This window comes from Aythya fuligula, chromosome 3 (assembly GCF_009819795.1).
Source record: "Aythya fuligula isolate bAytFul2 chromosome 3, bAytFul2.pri, whole genome shotgun sequence".
In the NCBI taxonomy this organism is placed as follows: Eukaryota; Metazoa; Chordata; class Aves; order Anseriformes; family Anatidae; genus Aythya; species Aythya fuligula.
In genome coordinates this window covers 109,161,835-109,177,903 of record NC_045561.1, presented here as the reverse complement: position 1 = coordinate 109,177,903, position 16,069 = coordinate 109,161,835, and the positions used below count along the sequence as shown (strand labels likewise).

General features: G+C 48.4%; 2 protein-coding genes across 2 annotated transcripts; one reads left to right on the top strand and one right to left on the bottom strand.

Annotated features, from left to right (window-relative positions):
* Window positions 1–6,286: 6,286 nt before the first annotated feature.
* On the bottom strand, window positions 6,287–8,641 carry LOC116488015 (rho-related GTP-binding protein RhoB). The gene has a single exon (XM_032185298.1). It carries the CDS (start codon window positions 8,366–8,368, stop codon window positions 7,778–7,780), a length of 591 nt encoding a protein of 196 aa, XP_032041189.1. The 5' UTR covers window positions 8,369–8,641; the 3' UTR covers window positions 6,287–7,777.
* Window positions 8,642–13,807: 5,166 nt separating this feature from the next.
* Window positions 13,808–15,102, top strand: LOC116487505 (rho-related GTP-binding protein RhoB-like). Its single transcript, XM_032184500.1, has 3 exons — window positions 13,808–13,856; window positions 14,507–14,649; window positions 14,698–15,102. The coding sequence occupies exons 2-3, from the start codon at window positions 14,509–14,511 to the stop codon at window positions 15,100–15,102; spliced, it is 546 nt and encodes a 181-aa protein (XP_032040391.1). The 5' UTR covers window positions 13,808–13,856; window positions 14,507–14,508.
* The last annotated feature ends 967 nt before the right edge of the window (window positions 15,103–16,069 follow it).

Here is a 16,069-nt window from a genome sequence, read left to right as displayed (position 1 = left end):
TGCAGGCTTTCAATGCCATTTCCAGCTCCTCATTTAGAAGAGAAGAACAAAGCTGCTTTCCGTGACTGACAGCGATGGAAAATAAAATCAGCTGGTTTGGCCACAGAAACAGGCTGAGCGTGAGAAGCAGCGGTGACTCAGCTCCCTGTCACCTTCCCCGGTCTGATTTTGCCTCCTTGCTGGCAGAAGGCACAGGCTCGGCTTCGAGCACAGCCCCGTGCCCCTGGGCTGCATCCTCCCTGCATGTGCCCTGGGGCGCAGCCACCCAAATCCTCCCGGTTGTCTTCCCTGGCCAGGAGGAGCACCTTATATTTGGATCCGCATTGTGCACCGGGACAAAAGTATCCATAAACAAAGGTGAGATGGTTTGGCGCAAAGCCAAGGGGAATAGTCAAGATTAATAGTCCAAGAGTTTGCCTGCTCGTGCTTTTGCTGCACCATAGGGATGATGGATCTCCTCCAGAGATGCTCAAGAGGAAATCAGGGACTGAAACATCTCCCTAGGAGAAGTCCAGCTGAAAATTTTCCACCCTGAAAGGCAAATTCACAGACTGGGACATCCACCAGGCTGCAGTTCCTCCAAGAACATTTAGGAAAGGACCAAACCCCAGGGGCTTGCCAAGACAAGTAACATCTACCTGCTTTCTAAAAAAAAAAAAAAAAAAAAAAAAAAAAAAAAAAAAAGAGAGAACAATCAGCCAGGAATGACTGGGAGGTACACAAGAAATTTGTGAGCATCAGTGGACATTTAGGATATTCAGTCCATTTGTAGGACTTTAATGCTTCCCATTTAAGAACTGATTTGATCTGGTAGCTCCCTTCAGTTTGTACAGACAGCAAATATGTGTTCAGTAATTTAGAAACATGGTTTTTCTATAGCAGGGTAAAGGCACATTAACAAATGGGCATCTATCAGCAGCCCATAGGCAGAAGCTCAGATTTTAAGCACAAGAAGGTGATGCCCAGAGCAGCTTTCTGGTGTCAGAAGTAGAGGTTTGGGGAGAAGACAATTAAAAACCTGTCAATTTATCAGGATGGAAAGAGGTCACTTCTGACAAACTCTCCTGCATAGTGTGGTGGGTAGGACAGCCACCAGGACCTTTGTGAGTGTCAGCTAAGCCTCGACTTACAAGATCAGCATAATTTAGGTTGGAGGAATCTCAGGAGGTCACCTGGTCTAAGGCTGGGTTAACACAGAGATTAGTTCAGGTGAAAACACCAACATGAATTTCTTCTGGATTGGCAGACAGCTTCTGTTAGACCAAACCTCTGCTTGGTGGCAAGCACTTCATCCAGCAAAGATAAAGAGGAAAACTATCACTGCCTCTTCCTTGGGCTGTGCTTTCCCATTCAGTGCTGTGCTCCACAGAGACACAGCTCAGGATAGAAGGACTCACGGGGAAGGAAAAGCCTCTGCCAAGCCCTCATCCGTTAGAAAAAGCAGGGCTGCTGCTTCCTAGGATCTGCAGCCCTTAGCCAAGGGACCAGGCTGGTTGGGAACCAGTCCAGTCTCAGGCACCCCAGTAACTCAGCAGCGTGGCTGGGCGCTGCCGCGACGCCTTCTGCACTGGGGGATTTTTGCTGAAAGCATCTAATGGGTTCTTGGGAACTGGTGTTTTGTGTTTTGTTTATTTTATTTTATTTTCCTTCAGGGCTATTCATTATTTTTATAGTACCATTTCCAGGCACAACGGGAGTTGTCTCATCTGTGCTGTTTAAAATATAAAAGAAAGGCTGAGGAGCTTTATGAGAGACATCAGGAAATTCTGCAGAACAGTTATGAAAGTCCCAAATTCTGGAAAATTTACATCCTGCAGGTGTCATGGGTGAAGTGATCCCATTAGCATAGCTATTTGCATATGATTTTGCAGAGCTACCTTTTGTCCAGACAAATATCACCCACCAACTATCACCTACAACATACCTGCAACATTTCCCTGGTCCAGAAATGCCCATTACCGACAGTCACAAATCCACCAGGGCTTCACTCTGGGTAGAAAACGGCTTAAAATCTGATTATGTTTGCACAACAAAGACAACAGCACACCTTAGCTGGAAGGACAGGATTATTATAACTTCACGAAGCCTCGAATTAATACCTTGTCGCCTTGCCCAACAAATGCTTCTGCACTAGAAAAGCAATCTTTATGCAACCTTTGCTTGAGTTTGCTCTCCTTTGTTGGCATTGTTAGGGTTGAGAAGCCCACTCTTCATTTTGCAGAGCAGGCAGCATCCACGGGCGCCTCCCTGCAGGGATGCTGAGACATGAGTCCTGGGCAGCCCCCAGCCCTGCAGGCTTTGATTCATTCCCCAACCCAGCAAATTTTGGAGTGTGAGCACTTTCTTTTTTTTGTTTTGTTAGCTTTTGAGAGTGTAGCCACCGGATTCAACAATATCCAACAACTCAATCTTCAACAAGAAGCAACCAGTGTGTCCCTGTCTGTCCTGGGCCCAAGCCTCGGCTGGCTGCAGCTTGACCTGTACCTTGTCTCACCCTGCTTCTTGCTGCCAGTAATCCCGGCCTTCCGTGGCTTGTCCGGGCTGATTTTCCCCTGAAACCTGATCCTTTTTCAACAGATCAAAGGGAGCAAAACAAGAAACTTCTGCAGTGACCCTGCAGCCACGTCAGCGTGACGTGGCCAAGCCGTCGCTGCGGGTCAGCCTGCCCGTACCGACAAAATGACCCCGAAACAAACTGCAAAGTCCCACAGCTGAACAGTGCCCGAGCTCAGGACCACAAGGGAAGGGTGTCAGTACATTATTTACATCCCTCCTGCTATGGGCTAACCTCTACGGGACGGAGGCTGTGCTGGATGCTGCCCTGAAGGACTAGGAAGAGTCCAGATGAAGGAGGCTCAGAGGAGGAATGGCCTTTCATTAAACCCTGCTGGTCCATCTGAAAAGGGCAGTGAAGCCTCCAGGCACCAAAGCCCTTCTTCAAGCCTGAACAGTTCACACTGAGCTCCAAATTTAACAGGGCAGTGTTAATTGCTGAGCCCACCCAAGAGGAGATGCTGCGGGGCGTGGGAGCCATGCAGGCTGGTAGCAAGGAGCCCCGGCATTAGGCACACCTTTGTGAAATTCCTGGCTGCCAGGCAATTACTGCAGTTTGCTTCCCTTTTCACCTCGTTACTGGTATTTGTGTGTCTTTGTCTTGCCAGCACCTCGTTGGAGTTAATGCTTGGGAGGTGTCCTGGGCCATCAGGAGGCACTGAGCTCGCTCCCATCCAGCCCCTTGGTGCTCTAGGTGGTGGCAATGGTAGTGTCACTTCCTCCTGAACGTCAGAGAAAATCAAAAGAAATCATGAGGGAAAGTAAAAAAATGAATATATTCAAGCCTGCTTGGATACAGAAGGCTGCAACCCACTACACAAAAGCTTGGGAGCAGGAGAAAGGGCTCCTCCAGTGCCCTGGGGGGGTCGCAGGGCTGCCACCACCCCTTCCAGGGGAGGAAGGGGACATTATCCTGCAAATGAGCCCGCCAGGAAATTCGCTTTGTTTCCAAATGCCTGTCTCCAGCCCTGTCCTGTCAAACTCTGAATGAGGATGAATGGCCTGAAAGCAACAGAATTAAGCATTTTAGGGAGAAATCCCACTGAGATTTAGGTGTCAAGCAGGCAGACCAGCAGGCTAGGGCAAAAACGTGTCTGTGTATTTAGTGCATGCTGTAGGCACCCATCTGGTAATCCTCCTTCAAAACGCTTTGTGGATGCTCTGAAGGAGTGGAAATCGCTCTGTGCTTCTGCTCGGGGTGCAACTGGCCCCAAAACTTGATCTGCCTGGTCGCTGCTTCTCACCAACAGGTAAAACTGGAGGGGTGAAGGTTCCCTGTGGGAACAGACCCACAGCGGTGGGATCCAAACCATCTCCACGAGCTTCCTTGAAGCTCTCCCCAACATCTCTGCTGGCTGCCTGCTGTAAAGTGTCTCCATGCACAGGCTGGGTTACCCAGACCTCCAAAGTGGTCTTCAGCCCCACAAGTGTCCAGTCTTAGATCCTTCGAAGCTAGCTCTACAAAATAGCAAAGGGAGCTATCAATGCAATTTCCATTTATGATATTACAAAACCAGCAAAGGCAAGAAAGACCTGGATCCACCAGTGCTACAGATCGCTAAAATCTGAAAGGTCAAACCAAGCTTTTTTTTTATTTTCTGCATCCAAGGAATAAAACCTATGAAGGAGTTGCAGTCATTGACTCTGATTCTAGTAAAATATTTGTGGTTGTCCTCAAGTTACTTTATTTTTCCTCTTATTACAGGGAATTAGTGTCCATTTTTTATTGGATTGCTAAACTGGATTTGCAATATGCTGCATACATGGTGAAGCAAAGAGAGCCAAATGAAGTTATTGCTGCAAAAACAAAAGGCTGTATAAGACATTGCCACAATTTCTGCTCCTATTTATATTCAAGCAACCCCCCTGTATTGCACGAGAGCTGAAACAACCTGCCAAAAACATGGTTTGACTTCAACACGCGACATTAAAACCCCCTTTGCCAAAACTAGCAGGGATTTTCACCGGCTTCTTTCTCGCCCCAAAGACGATGTGTCACGTTTTGGCACACCAAACGAGGACTGCTTACAGCTCCTGCGGCCGTGCCTCCGAAATGGAAGAAGCCACTGACCTTCCTTCCCAAGGTGGCTTCGTTTCCAGGCTTCATCCAATCTGAAATACTGGAGGTAATTACCCTGTAAGCACCTTGGTGGGAAATATTGGTGAGTTAATTATGCAGAGGTGCAACGCTAACTCTGTGTTTAAAATACAAATATTAATGCTTTCTCCTTTGGGACATCGATAAGATTACTTCTTGCTGCAGCCCAGCAGAATTTGTACATTCTGCAGCTGTCGCAATCGGTTTAAGGCAAAAGTTTGCCACGCTGATTTTAATGCCACTGGCTGGTGGTACGCAGGATGAGGAGGCTTCGGGGGAGTTTGCAAGAATGGAGCCTTTGGCAGAGGCCCTTTAGACATTAAAAACTGAGATTTAAATTCAAAGGACCAAAAACCTTTTTAGGATTCTCAGCCTGAAGATGAGAAACTCACTTTGAACACCAGGAAAATGGGAATCCTTGGAGACTGATACCCAAAACACAGTGCTTGGTTATGTTAGGATGTCCTGGCTAAACTGGGTGAAAACGCAGCTGCCTTTCCCCATGGATCGGGTGAAACCACGCAGCAAACTCCCAGCACGGACTGCACCTTGTGTCGTATCTGAAGCCTTGAAAATTTAAAGCCAGGTTTTTCCACGTGTTCTGACCGACTTCCCAGTCGTGGAGCAAGGAGCCCGTTACGTGAGCCTGTCAGAAAAAAAAAAAAAAAGCCTGATTGCTTTCGGCAGGAGGCTGGCAGAGCCCTCCCTGAGCAAACAAGCAAACGCAGCCAAACGTGTTGTGTTTGCCTTGGTGTTGGTAAACGTTTTGGAACAATTCAGTGTGCCCCGCAAGGATTCACATGGGAGACCAAGAGAAGGCTCGACTCCTTCCTCACACCTCCGCAAAAAAAAAGGAGGTGAGAAGATTGAGAAAAATGTTAATCTGGCTGAGGCTTCTCTCACAGGTACCTAAGGGAGTTTTTCTGGGGTTAAAAAATAAATAAATAAGGAGACATCAGCACTTTGGGCACGGGCTTTGTTCTTCAGCATCATGACACCAGCCCATCTCTCTGGCCAGGAGCCACGGATGCTGCAGGTGCAGGCAGGAGCAGCACACACAGGGCGCTGGGTGAGAGGAGAGGCAAGTGCATGGAGTCAGGCTTTTTACAGGGCCATGGCAATTAAGGAGGACGGTGGTTGGGAAATGAGCTCCGTGGCTTTGGCTTCTACAGTGAGTGGAGCCAGCCCAGGAGCCCTGCTGCTGTCCAGAGAGGAGGCCAGTAAATAAAAGCTGCTTCTGTCTCAATTCTGATCATGAAAAATAATTCTTTTGGCCTAGCTGTTTTCAGTTCTCTGCCTGCTTTGTCACCTGGAAAGCCAAAGCTTTGCCTGCACGTGCAGCAGTGAGCGAAGCCCTCACCCCAGCCACAGCCTTGCCCCCCAGCCCACCTTGAGGGCAAGCAGTAAGCAGGGCGGATTGACCACCACCCCCACACAGCCACCTGTGGAAATTAAGAAACCAGCTCCCCTGAAGGCAGCCACCACCACCAGCCCTGAGAGCTGCCCATGGGGTATTTCAGCCACAGAAAGCACCAAGGGGAGTACGTGTGGGTATGGGGCAAACTCTGGTCCAGCTCCCCCCCATCAGGGTGTGTTGTAACCCCTCCAGCCTCCGTAAATCACAACACTGCTTCCTCAGGTGTCAGCATAGAATCTTTTAATACTTTACATAAAAAACTGCATACACAGTTCATAATTTTATGTAAACATCATATACATCTCAGTTTTTGCCACGTCAGTTTATTAAAAACAAAACCAAACAGTCTCAGTACCACTGTTGAGGGAAGAAGGAAAAAAAAAAGTAAACAAACATAAATGGATAAATTTGTTCTCTGAACCAGAGAAACGCAAGATTATTTTCACCCAGGTCTGCTACCCTGTGAAAATAAGTTTTAAATAAACCTAAATTCTTTAAACTGCCCTTTAGTATTAAAGTCTGATGTACTCAATGCGTAAGGAAGTGTTTTCACCCATTTTTTTTCAAGGCAAAAAGATACAGTGGTTTTATTTACGCTTGTGTTGAAGTCACAATTTTAAAAACGAGGCCCAGATGAGGTTGCTGAGTGTTTCCAACACTACAGTGTTGAATGCAGATGGCAAGTGCATTGAGTGTTTAATTCAAAAACAAACAAACAAAAAAAAAAACCTCCAAGTTGTGCAAAGTAACTTCTTTTGAAAATAAACTTAAATAAATCCCAATCAACGCATCTGCAGAAGACAACATCAAATGAAGGAGCAGGCACCAAGATCATAATATGGCAATATCACCCCCTCCCCTTGCTCATCCTGCCTGGTCTGTCAAGAACAGGATGGACACCGAGGAGGTTGGAGCAGTCCAGCTTCACTTCCCAGCCCGCAGCTGGAGACAGTTGGAGGCTCGTGCTGCCAGCAGGCAGCAGCTCGCCTCGGGCAAGTTCCTTTGCACAACACAAGTCCCAGCTGGGCACCCCCTCCCCACCTCACTTTAAATAAGCACCCCCTGCACTACCCCAGTTTTGCACAAGACAGAAAAAAAATGTAAGATATATACAGGCTTCGCTCGGGATCTCCCTCCCCGGTCCTCGGGGCACTAACTTCCACAGCAGGTCAGAACACCCGCCGGAGAGGCGAGGACGCCGCAGGCAGCCCGAGAGACACAGCCCTTCCCCAGCCCGCCTCGGGGGAGGCACATGCACGCAGGAGGCACCAGTCCCTTGGAGCATCTCAGCTCCACCGCTCTCCTCTTGCAAAAGAGAGGAGGCCACCTGGGAGCCGGGAGCAGCAGGTGGTGGGCAAAGGGGAAGAGCCGGGTGCAGCGTTTGTTCAGTCCAGTCCCAGCAGCTGTTTGTCGTTGAGAGTCAGCGATCAACTCGCAGGGGCCAGCGAAGGAGAAGGCTTCTCTCCAACCCATTCCCAAGACTCAGGGCATGCAACCCCCCCCTCCCTCTGTCCCCACGGCTGAGCCAGCACAACCCTTTTCAGCCAAGGCTAAGGGAGCGTGCCCCCTCCCTTAACCCCCACCCCAATCCATCGCCGGCCCCCAGCAGAGGGAACAGGCAGATGCTGTGTGCGTGCGTGACCCAGCTCCTCTCCACCCACCAACAGGTGACCCAGGCACCGTGCCCAGCACCACGCTCCAGCTGCCCCCTATAGCACTTTGCAGCAGTTGATGCAGCCGTTCTGGGTGCCGTAGCGCTTCTGCAAGGCCGCCCGGGTGGCCGTCTCGAAGACCTCCCGGACGCCCTCCTTGGTCTTGGCCGAGCACTCCAGGTAGTCGTAGGCCTGGATGCGAATGGCCATGGCGCGGCCGTCCTCGGTGCGCACCGGCTCCTGCTTCATGCGGGCCAGCTCGTTGCGCACGTGCTCATCGTTGCGCAGGTCTTTCTTGTTGGCCACCAGGATGATGGGGACGTTGGGGCAGAAGTGCTTGACCTCGGGCACCCACTTCTCCGGGATGTTCTCCAGCGAGTCCGGGCTGTCCACGGAGAAGCACATGAGGATCACGTCGGTGTCTGGGTAGGAGAGGGGGCGCAGGCGGTCGTAGTCCTCCTGGCCGGCCGTGTCCCACAGGGCCAGCTCCACCTGCTTGCCGTCCACCTCGATGTCGGCCACGTAGTTCTCGAAGACGGTGGGCACATAGACCTCGGGGAACTCGTCCTTGCTGAAGACGATGAGCAGGCAGGTCTTGCCGCAGGCACCGTCCCCCACCACCACCAGCTTCTTGCGGATGGCGGCCATGGCCAAGCTCGCCAAGCTGGCCTTGCCCTGCAGCAGGACGATGGCAGCGCCCTCCTGCCCGCGGCCGCCCCCCGCTCCCTCTCGCTTCTCACAGGACACCGTGGCGTAGGCGGGCCCGCGCGGGCAGGCCGGCAGGCCCTCCTCAACCCCCCGGCCTCGGGGGCACGCTCGGAAGCTCGGTGCAACCCGGCCGGGCCCAAATCCCGGCTGGGGAAACGCCGCCGAGGCCGCCTGGTAACAGCCGGGCGAGGGAGCTCCGACCCGCACCGCCGCTCGCCGCCAACTGCCGCAAGCCGCGACCGCGAGCCGCTATTTAAAGGCGCTCGCGACTTTCTTAATATAGCCAGCCAATGGGGAGACAGAGAGTGAGGTCATCCCCGGCGGGGAGCGACGCGATTGGTCGGGCTCGCGAAGGCGGGAGGCGGGGTTGGGAGGTGGGGGGGGGGAGCGGGGCTGAGGGGCGGTGGCGGTCGCGGGGCTGAGGGGCCGTGGGCGGCCGTGAGGGGAGAGCTGGGGGCGGGCGGCCCCTGAGGGAAAATCCGGCTGTGAAACCCTGTGAAAGCCGAGCGGAGGCTGTTTGGGGTTAAATATTTGGGGCTCGGTTGGATCCCCGACCGCTGCCCGTCCTGAGAGGAAAAAAAAATTGGCCCCTGAGAGGAAAAAAATTGGCCCCTGTCCTGCCTTTGGGCAAAGGGGAGCGGAGGGGCTGTGCGCCGGGAGAAGCAGCAGGCTTGAACCGAAATGCCCTTTTGGTTTACGCTGACGGATATGGGAAGTGCCAGTAAATTAATAAATGAACGTGGAGAATTAAAGAGTATAAAGGCTGTGTGGAGGCTGGGGCTGCGTGCCTCGGCACTGACTCGGCTCACGTTAATGTAGCCCTGCGCTGTAAAAGCTCACTGAAATTCCTTGAAAAGCTGGCTCTGTCCCCATCACAGCTATCGCTGTTCTCTGGGTGCTGCCTGAAGCTCGTTTCCCTGCAAGCATTTCCACCCAGGCGATTTTCTCCTTACCCCCCAGACCTTGCCTTCCCTTGCCAGCCAGGGCTGCCATTAGTGAATAGCACAGAACCCAGACAATACAACTGTTATTAAAAGCTGTATTTAAAAACACCCACTTAATGACCAAATACACCAATGAGCATATCCCATTCCTTGACAGGTGCCTTCCATAGAGTTACAGAACTGTGTGGTAATAGGGCATGTAGTTCGCTTACGACTCACTTAATCCTAGGCATTGAAATGTAATTCATCTTCTGAGAGCCTTTTTTCTGTAATTCCTATTTCTCTCTTTCAAAATAACACATCTCTCCGTTGGGTGATGGATGGGTTTGTACCTTGATCTGAAGTTTGTACAGCATCTTTCCCATGAAGTCACCATCATAAATTCAAACTGACCAAACAGCAAACTATAAAAGTGTAGTCACGGTCATCAGTGCTCTCCAGGACCTTTGAACTTCTAACATGCTAAATTTCGGATTGGCATTGTCCCTTTACCTTTATTATCACTGCTCACAATCTTAAATTCTTCACGAACCCCAAAGAAGTCACTGATGTAAAAGTCTTCTTTCCATGCTGCCATGTCCTTCTCATGGTGAAAAAGACTTGTACCTCTTTCCCCTATAAATATCCCAAGCATGCAGAACCACTTTGACAGGCAAGCAGAGTCAATTTGCAGTACAATGCGAGTCTTAATACCTTTCCTCTTTTTAAGTTCCTTGAAGCTCTCAGCACTAAATGGATGATGTTTTTTTCGTCGGAGTTCAGTGCCACCTTGCGGCAGCCCTGCTGCCTCGGGTGCTCTGTGCTAACTTAGCTGTAAGCCCCACACCTCTGAGGAATCAGCAGGAAAAGCTGCAAGCAAGTGCTTTACAGCTCGTGATAGGTGCTGCTTAAATCTGTGTTTGAATTCGCTGTTATTTGCTTTTTGGCTTGCACGAAGAATCATGCCTGAGCGTTTGATTCTGTCTTTTCATCAGCAAAACGCTTCATTAAATAGAAGAAAGAGCCACCCGAATGAGCAATTATGTTGATCGTCTCCTCCGTGCCGCTCCATGAGAGGCAGGGAAACAGCAGCTTATTCATTTCACAGCACACCGCTCTGCTGCTCACCCTGCTGAGCGCTGCTCACGCTGCTAGCTGCTACCTGTGTACAGAAAGCACACCTGAGCAGCCTACACTCACACCCTTTAGTTCTTGCAGCCTTCAGGACAGGGGGGCCGTGTCCAAACCATCTGCTCATCCCAGCTTCCAAACTGTGCTCAGGAAGAGCTCTGAAAAGGTCCAGCTAACCCACGTCACACTGATGGCAGAGGCTCTTCCCATTGAGCAGTGCAGATATTGCTCCAGTACCCGGTTAACCTCTCAGCCCCTGGTGGCCTGAGCTATGAATGCCTCACTCACTAGCAAAATCTTGCTTCTGTAGTCTTCAACGCAGTTATACTGAATGTTTGATCTCCCACCTTGCAAGAAGGACTCCGGCAAAGTCTGTGTAACTCCAGGACATGGGGTTTCCAATGCCCACAGGCCTGGTCCTGCCACTGACGTAGGCTGAGACAGTTCTCATGTCACTGGCCTAGCCAATGGCCTCGAGGTGTTGTGGTTATCACACATTTACACTTAAATGCCTTCTATACCTTTGTACTTTTTATTACCCGTGACATGATGATGGCCTGGGTTTCACACTTAATGTAAATTTGCAGTGTGCCACTTTTCTCTTGTAGTGTATTCAGCCCATAAATATCAGAAAGCTTCATTATCAAATCCCCCAGTTTAATTTTGCACTGAAGTAGAAGGAAGCACTATACGGTAGGTGTATTGAGCTGTCCAAGTGGGAGTGAGGAAGCCTTCATTTATATTTTATCAGATATATGTTTCTCTTCTCTGGAGCATCCTCTTATCAGCCTGTACATGAAAGCATGAAATGAGCCAGTTTCAAGAACAGCAGCAATCAGGAGTTGTGTGTAGGAATTCTTTCTTCCTCCTGCTTAGATCACGGAAAATAGGAATCTGAGCAGTGTTACAGTGCTGCGAGTGCAGCAGAAGGAGGAACTGCAGCAGTCCTGTAGCTGAGCACAGTGGATAATGATGTGTGGAGGTGCGTAGGCTTCCTTCTTGAAGTGGTGACTGAGAGCAGAGATGGAAAACCTGAGAAGAAGAGAAAATGAAAGCAGGCTCTGGGATAAGGTGGTTTGTTTCTCTCATTAGGGAATGTTGAATGGGACCAGTTCTGCATTCAAGCATGGCTGTGGCACAACCAGCTCACGTATTTCTTAACTCTGTGTTGTAGTTTTTGTATTTCCTTGTCAAATTTCCATCATATGTGAAACTGTACTTCTTTCAGCAAGATGAAACTCCACTTCCAATAACCCCTAAATGTGCAGTCTCTAAGCGGAGAACTTATTGGTTCTGCTGCACCACATACGTCGGTATGATTGATGAAAAAAGTATGAGGAGGAGAAAGAAGACACCACTTCTTCGCTTTCATTGCTTGTGCTGGTGGTTTTGAGATTAAAACCCAGCCTTTGGGGATTTTTTACTTGCTTTAATCCAATTGGTATTTTTCTGTTGTTGAGAAGACAATTTCAGTCAATTACTGGAGATTGTTTCCAGATTATGTGCCTCCTCCCTGTTCTCTTTGCTAAACAGATTTTCTAAAGGGCATGTCTGTAACTCGGATAATTTGTGTTCGAGCATAAATCTGCACCAAAAGCGCGAAAGCTCAGTGGGGAAGGTAATCTTCCCCCTTTTTGTCAATAAGTAGGCAAGTAAGTACATTGCCTGCTGTGGCATAACACGCTGCGGGAGCCGTATGTGCCAGTAGTGGCATACCGAGTCCTGCTCGCTGACTTGCACCGTAACGCTAGCAACAAGCATCCTGCAGGCCTCACGCAGAGCTTCTCGGGGAAACAAGAAGCTTCTAAAGGAAGCAAGAGCTTGCTAGATATGAGCAGTTTGGAGTGCTAAAAAGCTCTGAGAAGATACCAGCGAACAGGTAGAAATGGTAAGTGTCCATCTCTAAGCTGTGAAGAGTTTCTGACATATGTAGGAGCCAGAGCACTTGCTGCAAGTCACAGCAGGTTCACCACTTTCCAATGTCCCTTACAAAAAGGGACTCAACTCTCAGATCTTCAGCTCTTCAACTCTCAGATCCCTTGGTGATCAGTGCGCTCAGCCAAGAAGCCAGATCGATCTACCTAGAGACTGGAATGCCAAGGCACAAGAAGAGAAGGTGGGAAAGGCCTGGATATTTTCATTTAGGTTAAGTACAGCACAAGTAAAAGAACATCATCCCAAACAAGAAATGCCTTTATGATCCTAAAGAGCTGTACAGGACCCATTGGCATTGTTCTTCTAGTGGAGCAAGTCAGAATCCACTGACTTCAATTTTATTCAGGCTTATACGTGAACAGGACTCAAGAAATACAGTCTGCCGGAGTAAAATTAGACCACCACAGAAAACTAATTTCCTTCAGGTCTCCAGCTCTCTCCAATTAAAGAAAACAAGTTCCTAAAAACCCTCAGCTGAAGAACTCTTCGGTAGCTGCATGAAATAAACGGGCTGACCACATAACTGTACATCAGCAGGTAAGTGTCTGCATCAGCAGCAATGCCTGTGCAAACAGTTCTCTCTGCAGAGAGACCAAAGTAATCCACCTCTGGTTACCTTTGCTCTCAGTTTTTAGTGGATGCAAGCACCTTGCAGGCTTTGTCTACCATGGAAACTGAGACAGAGAGGAGAAATGACTTTCCCCATGCCAACAAGATATCAGGGAGGTCAGTTTCCACCTCTGGAGTCCAAGATAGTATCAATTACACTGGACAGTTCTTTCCCTTTAGACTGTCATGGATTTTATTTCACTACTTTGAGGATGATGAAACACTGGAAGTGGCTGCTCAGAGAGCTAATGGAGTCTCCTTCCTTGGAGATATTCAAAACCTGACTGCCCTGAGCAGCCTGCTCTAGCTGACCCTGCAAGGGAATGGACCAGATGATCTCCAGAGATCCCTTCCTGCTTCATCCATTCTTTGACTCTGGAATTCATTTCTGTGAGGTGCCTTGAGGCACGTCTGACAACTCTACTGCTCGTTTCCTCTGTCACCCTCCACCCCCTCCAAAAGCAGTTTGGCACACTCAGTACTGAAATGCTCACTCAGGATGAGCCTTTTGCAATAAGAATGAGGAAATTTCTGAAGCAAACATGCTGTGATCTGTCAATGAATTGTGTAACTTCCACTTTGTTGCAAGTTGACTCTTTAAAAAGCAATGATGTCATGAGGTTCTCCTCGTAGATTGGCTGGCTATATTAAGAAACATCAACCTATCCCTTTAAATACAGTGTTCATCGTGACAGTCGTTGAAGAGTGGTGGTAATCTCTCTAGATGGAAACGGTGACCTAAGGAAGCTGAGGCAGCCGCGATATTAGAAGAAGCCAATCTCATACTGACCATCAAGAAAGAGAAGACTGATGCTGGGAATTACTATCCTGTAAGTGCAACACTTCTATCTCATATAAAATGACCGTGAATATATGAAGAGAGAGAACACTTTCTTACCTCCCACATAAGAACAGATCTATAAGCAAAAGCAGCATGGATTTATCCAGCATAGCTATCACCGCTGGTAGAATTCCACGAGCAGACAGTGATGGGAAAAATGTAGGCAATCTGTATGGTTGTCCAGTACAGTGGTTTATGCTCCATCTCACTCACAGAATTAAGGCATTCAGTGTAGGAAATGAAATCTACTATGGACTGAACACTGGCGATAAATAACATTGAAGATGGTAAAACAGAAACACAGGACACTGAAGGAATCTTGGTTACACCCAGATTTAGTTTATACCTTCATTTTTTGATATACAATAAAGTCGAAAGCAAGGTAATCGCAATTTCAGAAGATTCTAATATCAGAGAAATTAAAAGAGAAAAAAAAAAAGGAAAAAAAAAAAAAACAGGGAACAATGGTAAGGCAGAAATATGGGGAGAAAAAAGGATATAAGGGAAAGAATCCCAAGCTAACAGAATTTCTTCTCTTCTTCTACTTTTCACAAAAGCTTTAAAAAGAAAAAAAGAAGAAAAACAAATGCACAGAATGCACAGGAATAATCCATTTTTTTCTTCATCTTGGTTTTCAAGGAATGGCTGCTGTTAGGAGAAAGCTTACTGTAGTCGGAGATGACCGCAGCGGTAAGACGTGCCTCCTCTTCGCTCTGCGTCACGAACAGCTTCCCAGCTGCTACGAGCCAACTCTCTTCGACACTTATGCCACTGACACGGAGGTAGATGGGCACGAAATGAAACTATTTTTGTTTGATGTGTCAGGGAAGGAAGAAGTCAGTTACCAAAATCTCCGCTCGGTGTTCTATGAGGACACCAACGTGATTTTAATATGCTTCTCGGTGGTTAGGCCTGACTCGCAGCAAAACATCCTTGACTTTTGGGTTCCAGAAATCAAACTGTTCTGCCCCATGGTTCCCATTATTCTGGTGGCTACCATGATAGAACTGAGGGATGATGAAGGTATCCAGAAGAAACTAGCTACTTCAGGCAATGAGCCCATTAACACGACAGAAGGAAAAGCTTTAGCAGCCAGGATTGGGGCATATGCTTACCTGGAGTGTTCTGCCAAGACAAAAGAAGGTGTCGATACAGCCCTGGAGATTATTACCCAATGTGCATTAAATGAGAAAAGGAAGAGAAAGAAACGCTGTAGGTCCTGCCAAATTTTGTAAGAGGAGCGAACATAATTTTGTTGTTAGGTTTCATGATGTGGAAGGGTAAGTAGATGTCTTTGTTGCTGTTGTGTGGGTGCTGTGAGGGCTGCTTTTACGCTACAGGAAGAAAAAAGAAATCTCTTATGTGATTGATAGAAAGCCTGCAAAGTCTCGCACTTGAAAAGTTGGATTTGTTCCTTCTCCCCTTCCAAAATAGGCTGAAGAGCACAATTCCAGGTTTGAGCTGAGCGCCAGCCCTGAGAAATAGAAATGACCAAGCTACAGATCTCCACAGAGGTGTTTTGGTCAAGGGAGACAGACACAGACTAAGACAGGAACCTAAACCAGCAGTGCTGAGACAATCACGAGAACGTGGAGCTCAGCGGATCTAATCCCAGCTCGCTGGCAGCAAAGCTCAGTGGCAAGCAGCTGTGCTGACAAGGGGTGCTGGTGTTCACTCCCTTCCGTACACTTCCTTGAAGGATGTCCTTAGGGAAGGGAGTCAGCGCACAGACACGCACAGACACACACACATACCCAGCCGTCTGCCCTACTACCAGCAGCGGGTTTCTTACTGGCAGAACAGGTCTGACTTTCTCTAGGATTGATTCTAGGATTCATTCGTAGAGCTGGCCTGGGCTTGGTTTCATAAATGCATGAGGGATACAACGTATATATAGGATATATATATATAGGATAGAGTGAGATGAAGGAAGTGCTCTTTACCTCTTCAGGCATGCGTAAATAAATTGGGATAAAACAGCCTGGCTCTGCATTAGGATCTGCTTCTTGATAGAATTCTTATCTTAGTATGAGAAGCAAAAAGACCAGACTTCAGTTTCTAAACTTCTTTGTCTCTATGGCTTGAATGTATCATAAAACTTCCTATTTTTTCCTAGCACTTGCAGGCAGAATTCACGACGTAAGGGGAATGCCAACAACCACACTCCACTTTGCAAGTCATCAACAATCTGGAAAGAGACTG